General features: G+C 36.9%; 1 protein-coding gene across 1 annotated transcript; it reads left to right on the top strand.

The window, feature by feature from the left end:
• Positions 1–9,367: 9,367 nt before the first annotated feature.
• Positions 9,368–10,312, top strand: LOC138881753 (uncharacterized). The gene is made up of 2 exons (XM_070162009.1): positions 9,368–9,646; positions 9,872–10,312. Exons 1-2 carry the CDS (start codon positions 9,368–9,370, stop codon positions 10,310–10,312), a joined length of 720 nt encoding a protein of 239 aa, XP_070018110.1.
• Positions 10,313–12,789: the final 2,477 nt, after the last annotated feature.

Here is a 12,789-nt window from a genome sequence, read left to right as displayed (position 1 = left end):
CCTCTATGAGTTTCTACTGAGAATACTAATGAAGCAGTAAGTAAAAGAGACACGAGATTTTTACGTGGAAAAATTCCACTCAAGGGGACAAAAACCACGACCTACACTTGTAGGCTTTCAACTTCACTAACTTGTAATCACACTATTACAAGCCACTTTGTAATGACTCTATTACAAAGACTTCAACTCAAACAAGCCACTTTGCCACTCTCTAGTTACAAAGACTTTAACTTATGACTAACTCTAGTCACAACACAAACTTAGAAGGTTTGTGATTTTGGGTTTTCTAAAACACAGCTTCTAAGAACAAATAACAAGATTACAACTCAACTACGGATACACATAGACTCATTGTGAAACTGATCCTTTAGTGGAGTTATCTTCTTGTTCTTGACACACTTGTGACTTCAATGTTGGATCAACACTTTAATGCTTGAGAGAATATCACTAAATGCTCAAGTGAAAATCTTATGACTTGCACCATATTGTTATACTACCAAAGACATCACAAGGATGATGTCAATTCTTGGTACACGCTTCTTCCCAATGGGAAGTGACTGCTGCACTATCGCATGTACAGTTGCAGGCAGTCACTTTCTGCAGTCGCGTTCTAGCTGTATAGTTGACTTGTACTTCTGTCAGAGAACACCAAGGGATAAGGTCCCTGTCGTGTTCCTCTTTATAGTAGTTCATTAGCTGAAGTTCAGACTGAACTTCGTTCATTTGAAATGTGTACCAAGTGAGTTAGGTTCCCTATCTGGTTTTTAACAATAAGTTTGTTAGATCATCAAAACATAAGAAGCATAAGGCAAAGACATTGAAAACCCATCAATTTCCCTCTTTTTGATGATGAAAAACTTAGGCATTGATAGTACTTAGGCATTGATAGTATTAGTCCAGAGCAGAGATAACCAGATGAGGTACCAGGAACTTCACAAGTTCCCCCTAACATTTTGCTTTTGATTCCCCCTTAATCAGATCCCCTGTTTTGAATCAATCTTTTACAAGTTTCCCCTGACCTTTTGCTTTTGATCCCCCGTTTCACAATACTACTATCTTCTCCCTTTTGGCATCATTAAAAATACACAAGCAGGAAAACAACATAAAGAAGTCTAACATAGCCAACTCATGCCACATATGTGCACGCAACATAATAGAAAAGAGAAGCCAAAGGAAAACAATATTGTACAAGCAAAAGCAGGAGTTGTTTCATTGATATGAACAATGGACTGAGAAAAATAGGAGCAGTATTGGTGAAATCCAGCATGCCATCAGCAAAAAGACAAACAAAAATCGAAACAACAACCACAAAACATCATAACATAAGACAACTGGTCATTAGGAGGTATCTAAGAGGCACTAGAAGAGGGAGACTAGGAGAGAGAAGCAGCAAGGGTCTTGAGAACTAGGTCCAGTCGGGCATTTGCAGATAACTGCTCTTCAAGCAGTTTTGTGCGAAGTTTATCATTTTCCTTTGTTAGGCAGGCAACTTCTTCATTAAAGGAATCGGGTCCTTTAACTACTTGAGTGAGCTAAGTTTCTAGTATGACATTTTTGGCCCTCAACCTTCTGATCTCTTCAGAAGTAGCATTTTGAGCATTGATCAGCTAAGAAATGGTCGAGATGATTCCACCAACCTTTTCTACGCACTCACATTCTTCTAGAGTAGTTTTAGAGAAGGTTTGGTTGCGTGTGCCCACTTTGGGATTACCCAATGGAACCTTGTAAAACTTAAACACTTGAGTGAGGAGAAAGCCATATGGAAGCCCATGATTCCCACCTTTAATGTTTGCCACCTTTTGCATATGATCTATCATGATTGCTTGCAGATTGATCGGGATAAGCTCATCAAGAGCCTCCATTAAGACCAGATCAGACTTTGTAGCAATAGACCGCCTCTCAAAATGAGGTAAAAACACCTTATTAACCAGCTCAAAGAGAAGTTGATACTCAGGAAGTAATACCTTCTTATGCACATGTTCCCCTGCTGAATAGCTTGCTCTTTCATGATAGCTCTCCTAAAGTTGGCACCATAAACACCTTTAATTGAGGATATTCCTTCACATGGAATTTGGAGAACCTTTCTCAAGGCTGAAGCGTCAAGTACAATGTCTACTCCTTTTACTAACAACAGATGTGATCCCCCTCAACAGTGAACAGAGACGCGTAGAAATTTTGTACCGCATCTTTGTACACCATATGCACGTTCTTATGAAACAAGTGCTCCCATTACTGAAATTCCACTATCTCCAGAATTTGCCTCATACCTGCCATCTTTGAAATTGCCGGATCAAACATACGACCCCACAAGACTTTCTGAGTTCTCAATCTCTCCTGCCAAAGACCACTATCACTAGGTATGGTCTTTAGAGAACCAGGTTCCCATACAGTTTCCCATTTTCGTTTTCTAGATCCTTAACAAACTTCCCTTTCTAACTTACAAGCCCCATAGTATCTCCTTCAGACATAGCTTGCTCAACTATACTCTTCTTAGACTTACTGCTACCCTTCACAGATGTTCCACTTTGTTTTTCAATAGCTTCATCGGAAGCTCCATCCAAAGACTTCTGGATTTTTATAGATCGTTATACTAAGGAAATGAGTTCCTTTAGAGCATCTTTGTCAACCTCACCCACTGGAATGCTTTTGTCAGTCACAAATTCCCCTTGTTTCATCAACCTCTTCTTCCTTGTCTTGACACTTCTCTTACTTTTCTGCAAGGTAGACTCGAAGGACTCTTTCTGCTGGAACCTGATAGAGGGTGACTTGGAAGAGGATTATAAGGGCTTGGGATAATCAAGAGGTTTAGGAGTGGATTTATCTGGAAGAGAATCAGGTCCTCCAGCAGGTTTTTCTGGGACTGGTTCATGGATTAAAGACTCGAAGAGTACCATGGTTATTTCATCCAAGAGATAAGAGATATGCTCCTTCATTCAACAGACTCTCAACAGCGATAGTCGTGATATTGTGCGCTGCTTCCTTTTCTGGTGACTCTGTAATAGCAATGATACCAAAATGGAGGAGTTCAGATACTGATTAGGATCATCCTTAGAGATCTCTGACACCTGAGAGGTAACACTTCTTGAGTGTTCTTTGGTGAGATCAGAGGAATGAGGAGACATGGGATTTTCAACACATGGAAGGGAGACATAGTTTGACAAAAAAGGAAAAATAATAGGAAATAAGGAGGAAACAGGTGTGGGTGCAGTAGCATTGGAAAGAGTGGAAGAGTGAATTTCTGGAGATGACTTTAAGGATGATAGGGAAGTGGGAGTGGTGTTAATGGTGGGGAAGGAAGCGATCATTCGATTTCCATTATAAAAGGATTTGGTAGGGGAGTTAAGTGAAAGACAAGTGAAGAAAAGATCACAGAGATACAAAAGAGATAAAGGTTCATGACTTGCTGTGAGGGAGAAAGAGAGTTTTATGGGAAGAGGGGCTAATGATGAGAAGAGAGAGAAACGGGTTCTGAAGAGTCTTGAAAACTGTTAGCCCAAGTAAATGTGAAGTTTTGAATACTGACAAGAGGAACTCAGAAATGGACCAGGTCCATCTTGTGAAGCACAATCGTGATCAACCCAAACATGTAAGATGCACGTGAAGGAGATAAATCTAACTTATTAGAAGTAATACCTTTTGACCTGATCAAAAGGTTGCATATTGGATAAGGAGAGAAAGACTCCTTACACGAAGAGAACACAATTTAGGAAGATGATAGTGTTAGAATATGAGATCAACTAGAACTCTTCTACCATAGAAGAGTAGCATCTGTATCCCAGTCAATCTCTAATTACTAACCCATTAAATACCAGTGTTGTTCTCTTTTACAAGTAATGCACATAAGCAGAAGTTAAACGTGAATTGAGAGCAAAATAGCAAGGCAATTTTGCAAGCAATTTATGTGTGATTCAAGCGTGCAATCCTAAAGCTACTTAAACCAGATAGAAGAACCAGTTCCAAGTGTCTATCTTTTATTCTAGCTCAATTGCAGTAGGTGATTTTACATTGTACCTTTCAGCTTTTATAGAAGCAATTGTATTAGATACTTAGAGTGTTTAAGTTAGAGTTAACTTGAAGTTGTCGCACCAGTTGAGGCTGTGTGCTACAACGGGATTAAAGTTAATCCTAGGTTTACAAAAGAGTTTTTGTAAATGCAGTTTTTGGCTCAGTGATTTTAGTGGAAGTTTTGGAAAATCCTACTGAGTAGTAGGTCGTGATTTTTTCACCTTTTGAGCCAGGTGTTTTCCATGTAAAAATCTCTATGTTCTTTATTTTCTTTACTTATTATTCCGCAAACAATAGTAGTTGGAACACATAGAAGAACCCGGTCCTTCTATAATCAAGTTAAGCAAAAATTGGGAACCACACAAATCACCCTCCTTTTTTTGTGGTACTGAAGTATAAAACATTAATTGGTATCAGAGCGGGTTATCCTTGAAGAGGCTAACACCTTAGGAACAGATCAAGATGAGTGCACCACCTGGAAACTGGGAAGGGCAATCCACTGCTAGACCCCCACTCTTTAATGGTCGGTACTATTCTTGGTGGAAGAACAGGATGAGAGACCATATCATAGGAGAAGACTATGAACTCTAGGACATAGTCATAGATGGTCCCCTGGCTACTACAAAGAAGAATGCTGAAGGAGTGGACGTGCCAAAGACAAGAGCTCATTGCACTACCGAAGATTTAAAGAAATGGGAAAAGAATGCCAAGGCCAAGAAATGACTTGTGTGTGGACTAGATCCATACGAGTACAGCAGGATTCAAAATTGTACCACTGCTAAGGAGATATGGGACACTTTACAAGTGGCTCATGAAGAAACTCCTCAAGTAAAGAGATCAAGAGGAACACTACTATATTCTTAATATGAGAATTTTACCATGAAGGAAGTAGAAACTATCTAGGAGATGTATACAAGGTTCACAATATTAATAAATCAACTTAAATCTCTTGGGAGAATTATCCTTGAAGAAGACATGGTTGAGAAAATCTTGACAAGGGTCTTACCAGTAACTTGGGAAAGCAAAATCGCTGCTATTCAGGAATCAAAGAACATTGCTACTCTCAAGTTGGATGGACTGAATGGAAATCTCACTGCCTATGAACTGAGAAGGCAAACCATGAAAATAGATGCACCCAAGAAGAAAAGGAGTCTGGCTCTCAGAATAGCTAAAGGTGTAGAACGATGATGAAATGGCCATGATCACAAGGGATTTCAAAAAGTACCTGATGAGAGAAAAAGGTTCTTCAAGAGGTACAACCTTCAACAAACCAATGGATCCTAAGAAACAGACCAACGAGGGCTGCTACAAATATGGCAAGACTGACCACATGATCAAAAATTGTCCTCAGTGGGAAATTGAATGGAAGAAGGAAAGGGATGAACAAAGGAACTGGAAGAAAGAACACGTTCAACCCAAAAGGAACAAAGGATCAACAAAGGTTATGGTTGCTGCTTGGGGAGAAACATCATATGAGGATTCAGAAGATGAAGCTGGAGATGAATAAGCATTTATGGCCATTGGAGAATTAGATGATGAACAATAGGTCCAAGTGAAAGGAAGTATCCGAATATGATATATGGATAGTGGCTGCTCAAAGCATATGACTGGAAGCAAGAACCAGTTCCTTTCACTTGAGGATCTAAAAGGAGGTAATGTCTCCTTTGGAAATGGGAAAAAGGGGAGATCATAGAGGTTGGAAAGGTAGGTAAGACAGACTCACATTCCAATGAGAATGTCTACTTAATAGATGGCTTGAAATATAGCCTAATCAGTGTATCACAACTGTATGATAAAGGTAACCTTGTAGCATTTACCTTTACCAAATGCTTTGTGATTAATCTTACCACTGACAAGATTATTTTGCAGGGACAAAGAGTTAACAATATTTACATTGTAGATTTGTCCACTCTTTCAGAAAATGAACTCACTTGCTTGAGTGTGTTGGACAATGATCCCCTCCTGTGGCACAAACGACTTAGTCATGCAAGTCTGAATCAACTTAACAAATTAGTCTCCAAGGACCTGGTAATAGGGTTACCTAATATCAAGTTCAAGAAAAATAAAGTTTGTGAGGCTTGTGCAAGGGGAAGCAGGTAAGATCATCTTTTAAAAGCAAGAAAATGGTAAGCACAACCAGAATGATTGAACTGGTTCATATGGATCTCTATGGTCAAATGAGAACATTGAGCAGAGATGGTAAGAAATATATGATGGTACTTGTTGATGATTATTCTAGGTTTACTTGGGTGCTATTTTTAACATCTAAGGATGAAGCCTTTGACATGTTTACTACCTTTGTTAGAAAAACTCAGAAACAACTAGGTAATCAACTTGCATCAATCAGGTTTGATCATGGAACTGAATTTGAAAATGCTAGTTTGCTGAATTTTGTGATGAGCATGGTATAGATCATAATTTTTCTGCACCTAGGACTCCTCAACAAAATGGAGTAATTAAAAGAAAGAATATGACTCTTGAAGATATGGCTAGGACTATGCTTCTTTCTAGTAAATTGCCCCATAGATTCTGGGCAGAGGCTGTAAATACCGTATGTTACATCATTAATAGATGCATGACTAGACCTCTTGTAGAGAAGACTCCCTATGAGTTACTTAAATGGAGAAAACCAAATATATCCTATCTTAGGGCATTTGTATGCAAGTGGTTTGTGCACAATAATGGAAAGGACTCCCTAGGTAAGTTTGATTCCAGAAGTGATGAGGGAGTATTTTGGGATATTCTTCACATAACAAAGCTTATAAAGTATACAACAAAAGAACTTTATGTGTAGAAGAAAGTGTACATATAGTTTTTGATGAAACTAACATTCTTTCTAAGAGACAGGAACATGAAACTATTAGGCTGATAAAAGAATTGAGTGAAGTCTCAGCTCAAGCTAAAGATGCACCAAACGAAGGAACAGGTGATGGAACAGGTTCTTCCATCCAGGGCAACCTGACAGGGGGAACTGAACAAAGAAGAACTGAAACCAATCCCCTAATGGAACCTGTCCATGACCCTGTTCCTCAGCAACAGAACATGGAAGAAACATCAAGCAGAAACCAGTTGGTTGTGAAACCTTACAAGTATCAAAGTTCTCATCCCATTGAGAACATAATTACTAATCCAACATTTGGATTAAAACTAGATCACAATTAAAGAATCCGTATACGTTTGATGCTTTTCCTTTCTTATTGAACCTAAAAATGTTGCTGAGGCTTTAGAGGATGCATATTGGGTAAATGCAATACAAGATGAACTCAATCAGTTTGAGATAAGTCAAGTTTGACATCTAGTTCCAAGACCCAAGGATAGATCAGTAATTGCCACTAAATGGGTCTTCAAAAACAAGCTTGATGAAGATGGAACAATTATAATGAACAAGACAAGACTAGTGGTCCAAGGTTACAGCCAAGAGGATGGCATAGATTATGATGAGACCTTTGCTCCAGTTGCAAGACTGGAGGCAATAAGAATCCTCATATCCTTTACAGTACACATGGAATTCACTCTTCATCAGATGGATGTCAAAAGTGTCTTCCTGAATAGCTACCTAAAAGAGGAAGTGTTTGTCAAACAACCTCCAGGGTTTGAGAGCAAGGAGTGTACGGAATATGTGTACAAATTAGACAAGGCTCTCTATAGACTTAAGCAAGCTCCTAGAGCATGGTATGAATGATTGTCCAGATTCCTGCTTGAACATGGCTACAAGAGAGGTAAAATTGACAATACTCTATTCGTGAGGGAAAAAGGTAAGGATCTTCTTGTAGTACAAATATATATTGATGACATAATTTTTGGGGAAACCACTAACAAACTGAGTAAGGATTTTGTCAAATTGATGGGGAGTGAGTTTGAAATGAGTATGATGGGTGAGCTTAACTTTTTCTTAGGCTTACAGATCAAACAAAACTCAAATGGAACCATGATCCATCAGCAGAAATATGCAAAAGAGTTGATTAAAAAGTTTAAAATGGATGAATCAAAGGAAATAGACACACCCATTGCAACAGCTACTAAATTAGACATAGATGAACCTGGTTCATCTATTGATCAAAAGTTGTATAGGGGTATGATTGGTTCACTTTTGTATCTTACTGCTAGAAGACCTGACATAGTTTTCAGTGTAGGGCTTTGTGCTCATTTTCAGGCAAACCCTAAGGAATCTCACTTGATTGCCGTCAAGAGGATACTGAGATATTTGAAAGACACTACTGATCTTTGTCTTTGGTACCCTAAAGTTAGTAATTACAATCTAGTAGGGTATGCTGATGTTGATTATATAGGTTTCCTTGTGGATAGGAAGAGCACCTCAGGTATGGCTCATTTCTTTGGTTCATGTCTTGTATCATGGGCTATTAAAAAATAGAATTCGGTGGCCTTATTCACTGCTGAGGCTGAATATGTTGTTGTTGCCTCTTGTTATGCTCAATTGTTGTGGATCAAACAACAGCTGATAGATTTTGGCATTGAAGTGGTTGCATTCCCATCTTTTGTGATAACACTAGTGCTATAAGTATGACAAAGAAACCAGTTCATCATAAGAGGACTAAGCACATAGATTTTAGACATCAATTCTTAAGGGACAACTATGAGAAAGGATTGATTACCACAGAATTCTGTGCTACTGATAAACAAATTGCTGACATCTTTACTAAAGCACTGAGTAAAGAAAGCTTTGAGAGGAACAGGTTAGAATTAGGGATGATTAAAATCACCTAATGGGACCAGCTCAGAATGCACAATGAAAAATAAATTTAAAAAAAGGAAAAAAAATTGGCTAGGAAATCTGGAAGTTGTGTAAATATCTAGATTAATTTTTATTCAGCTTCATACTGTAAATAGTATACTCTTGTGACATGTGTTAATATGACTCACTGATTTCTCACAAAATTTTTCTCTATTGTGGTAAATTGAGGCATGATCAAGAGAGTTCTAAATAAAGAACCTGGTTCGTCAGTATTGGTTCATCTGAATGCCAAAGTGTGTTTTCTATACTCTGCACAATTAAAAATATAAATATTTAAATCAAGATCAGAGTCCTACCATTGTTCAACTAATTCGAAAATCCTATTCGGTTGTTTTTGAACCAGTTCCATCCTCATTAGAATTATAACCACAAAAATTGTCTAAAATCTAGGGAAGCCTAACCGTTCGTTCAACCTGTAATTTCAGGTTGATTAGACCTCTAATTGACTGCTAAAGTTATCGTTATCCATTCAATGAGTCTTTCCCTTTAAATATTTATTATTAATTTCTGCGACCCTCATAATTCAAAATCGTCAAAAACCTTCTTCACTCTCAATTACTTTCTTCTCCAAAGATTTAACTCACCAATTCTCTCAAGAAATTAGCTATAATGACGAACCCACAAGACAACCCTGGAACTCCTCCACAACCTACTCCCTTTGATTCATCTACCCCTTCTCCACCTAGCACGACTCCCCAACCCAGGACAAGGAGAGTAAAAGTGCTTGCTCGCAAAACGCTAGCATCTGGTGCTCTTTCAAAGAAATTAAATGAGAAATTAAAGGCAAGTCAGGCTCAAGATTCTGATTCTGAGTCGTACAAATCTGCTAGTGAGGGGGAAGGACCTGTGTCTTTTGACTCTGAGAAGGCTCAAAAATCCCCTTCTAAGGTAAGTTCTTCTTTGACTGAAAATTTAGAAAATAGGTTTGTTCTGGTTGGGCCTACCAGGGATGTGGAATTACCTAAGTTAAGAAGGAGTGGAGGTAAAAAGAAATTTGATAAAGAAAAAGAGAGAGAGGGTGAATGTGGATATGTGAGGGGAAAAGGGAAAGGAGTGGCTGATTACTCACCCACTGTTGCATTGTCTGTACCTGCTATTTGTAGAGTTGCATAGGAAACTGTTAAAGAAAGTGGCAAGAAGTCAGGGGGAAGTAGTTCTGGTGAAGTTGCTGAAGGGTTAGTTAATCTAAGTTCACAGGGAGATGAACCTGGTTCATTTATTGAAGAGACCCTAGCAGTCCGTATAAAGAAAGTAGGTGCTAGTTATGATCCAAAGAAAAGGAGAACCCCCAGTGCTGCTAAACCCTCCAAGAAACGAAAGGTTTCCTCCCCAACAACTACTGAAACTCCCTTTCCAAAGGGAAGGGCCACAAGAAGCAGGGTGAAGCAGAGTGAGAGTGACCTACAGAAGGCTTTGGATGAAAGTAAGAAGAAGAGCATGGATAAAGGAAAAGGTAAGGTTGCAGAGTCCTCTAAAGCAGTTGATGTTGAGGAGATGGTGTCACACCTCCTTTTTCCGCCCCGCGAGGGTACGAAGGGCGTTTTTTCCAATTAAAGGACGATCAAAACATGATTTATTTATTATTTTCAGAGTCGCCACTTGGGAGATTTAGGGTGTCCCAAGTCACCAATTTTAATCCCGAATCGAGGAAAAGAATGACTCTGTATTACAGTCCGCGAACCAGAAATCTGGATAAGGAATTCTGTTAATCCGGGAGAAGGTATTAGGCATTCCCGAATTCTGTGGTTTTAGCACGGTTGCTCAATTGTCATATTTGGCTCATTTATCTGATTTTAAACAATTAAGAACTTATATGCAAATTTAACTTTTAAAACCGCTTTTATCATTATTTATTTTATACAAAATTGCAACGTCGCGAAAACGCATCTCGAACCACGCCACAACCAGTGCACACGTGATTTGTTGACGCATTTTGACTTCGTCAAGATCGTGATTTGGGTTACATAAATGTACACCCGTATTTAAGAAAATAACCTTATTAAATATGCGCCAAAATACTACGCGTTATGGTACTATTAGGTAGGACTGTGAATTTTACTAAATCGCCCATCTCGGAATCTAGATATTTTCTTATATTAAAAAAATAAATAAATAAGATTGGAGGACTGCAATTTTTGTATTATTTATATTTATTTATTTTTTAGCGAGATCCTCCCTTATTTTATGAATACCCTTTAATGACTACATCTTTATTATTACTAAGTTTGTCTATAATTATGAAGTCAATCTCTACATACTTAAAAATAACATATTAATTACTAATTTAAAACAAATATTAATGGAAAGTAATATTACTAAAATTATAATTACAAACAACATGGAATTGTCAAAAAATAAAAAAAAAAACTAATTATCCCATAGTTGGATTAAAATCATATTGTTAATATGACTTAAGCTTATTGAAATTAATTATTTACAAAGACTGAAAATTGAAAAAAAAACTTGATTACTAAACCATATTTCTAAAAATTAAACAATTTAACCTTAACTAACCTTGTTTTAATTCACATCATGTCCTAATACTTGATTCGCAAACTAATTCATGTTTTAACTGAAATTAACTACATGATTCCGATTAACTTAACGTTGACAAAAAAAACCTTATGAATAAGGAACTTAGTCAATTTTTGCCAAACTGATTCAATAACGCCATTTTTACGTTATTTCTTCTATTTTGATTATTAAACAGTTTTAATTAGTAATCAGGCTTAAATATATTTCCTAATAATCCGGTTAAGGCGTTATTTAATATATCTCTATAACATGCCTAGTTATGCCAAATGATAGTGATTTACAGAATAATAATACATGAATAATCTAAATACAATACAAAAAAAAAATTAAAACTAAATTAAAATTTTAACACTCTATTCTTCATTTCGGCTTACAAAATGCCAAAATTACAGTCGTGTACCTGATATTGTCAATATAAGAAGAAGAAAGTCAGAAACGTAATACGTAACACAGCAACAGCAACAATAACCAGCAATAACCAGTCAACAAAAGCCCCAGTGATAGATTTGAAAAATTCAAAATAAAATCCAGGAATGCCGAAAATAACGGACGGAAACCAAGGGAAATTTTCAGATTTTTGAAAGGCTAGATAATCTTCAACCCTTAATTTCTACACCTGTATACCAGAATATTTATCAGGTGTGTACTACTCTCTCTTCTAATTTTCAACTTTTTTTATATATTTTTCTTTGTATGTTTTTTCTTTTCTTGAGAGTTTCAATGTTTTTTCGGAATAAATGTTCAGCTCTTTTTTTCTCTCTAATCTGTTCTCTCTCTATTCTCTGTCTGTGTTTTTATATCTGTCCAAGACCTCCTATATATATCACATTCCCAAACCCTTTAATTAACTAATAAATCAATACTTTTTCCTACCAAATCCATTATTCTTCCCACTCATCCCCATTACATTAAATAAATGTATCAACCCCACCCCATTATATTTTGTCCTCCATGCCTACCATAAACAAATACAAGATTCCCCTCCACTACATTTTGTCTTGTCCCCCATTAAATTAAACAATTATATCAAAAATTCACCCCATTATATTTTGTCCCCCATGCTTAACATAAAGAATTATAAAATGTTCAATTACCAAACTACTCCTCCGACCTTATTGCAATTACCATTTTACCCCTGAACGTAGTACAGATTACCAAACTACCCCATCAGCTATAACAATCAATTAATCAAACTTAACCAAAATATATACAATATGATCAATTTCTAACAATGTTCAAACAACAAATCACATGAACATGATTTCTTCAATATTTCAACAACAAATCACATGAACATGATTTCTTCAACATTTCAACAACAAATCACATGAACACAAATTGAACAACAAAGAACAACTAAAATTTGATTGAACAATATTTTAGCAACAAACAAACCTATTTTCAGATTCAACAACAACAACAACAAACAAGTATATTCAGATTTCTAAATTCAATAATATTGAACTTAAAATCAACTCTAACAACATTACAACAAA

The sequence above is a fragment of the Nicotiana sylvestris genome, chromosome 11 (genome assembly GCF_000393655.2).
Source record: "Nicotiana sylvestris chromosome 11, ASM39365v2, whole genome shotgun sequence".
NCBI classification, from domain to species: domain Eukaryota; kingdom Viridiplantae; phylum Streptophyta; class Magnoliopsida; order Solanales; family Solanaceae; genus Nicotiana; species Nicotiana sylvestris.
This window is presented reverse-complemented; position numbering and strand designations above follow the sequence as displayed.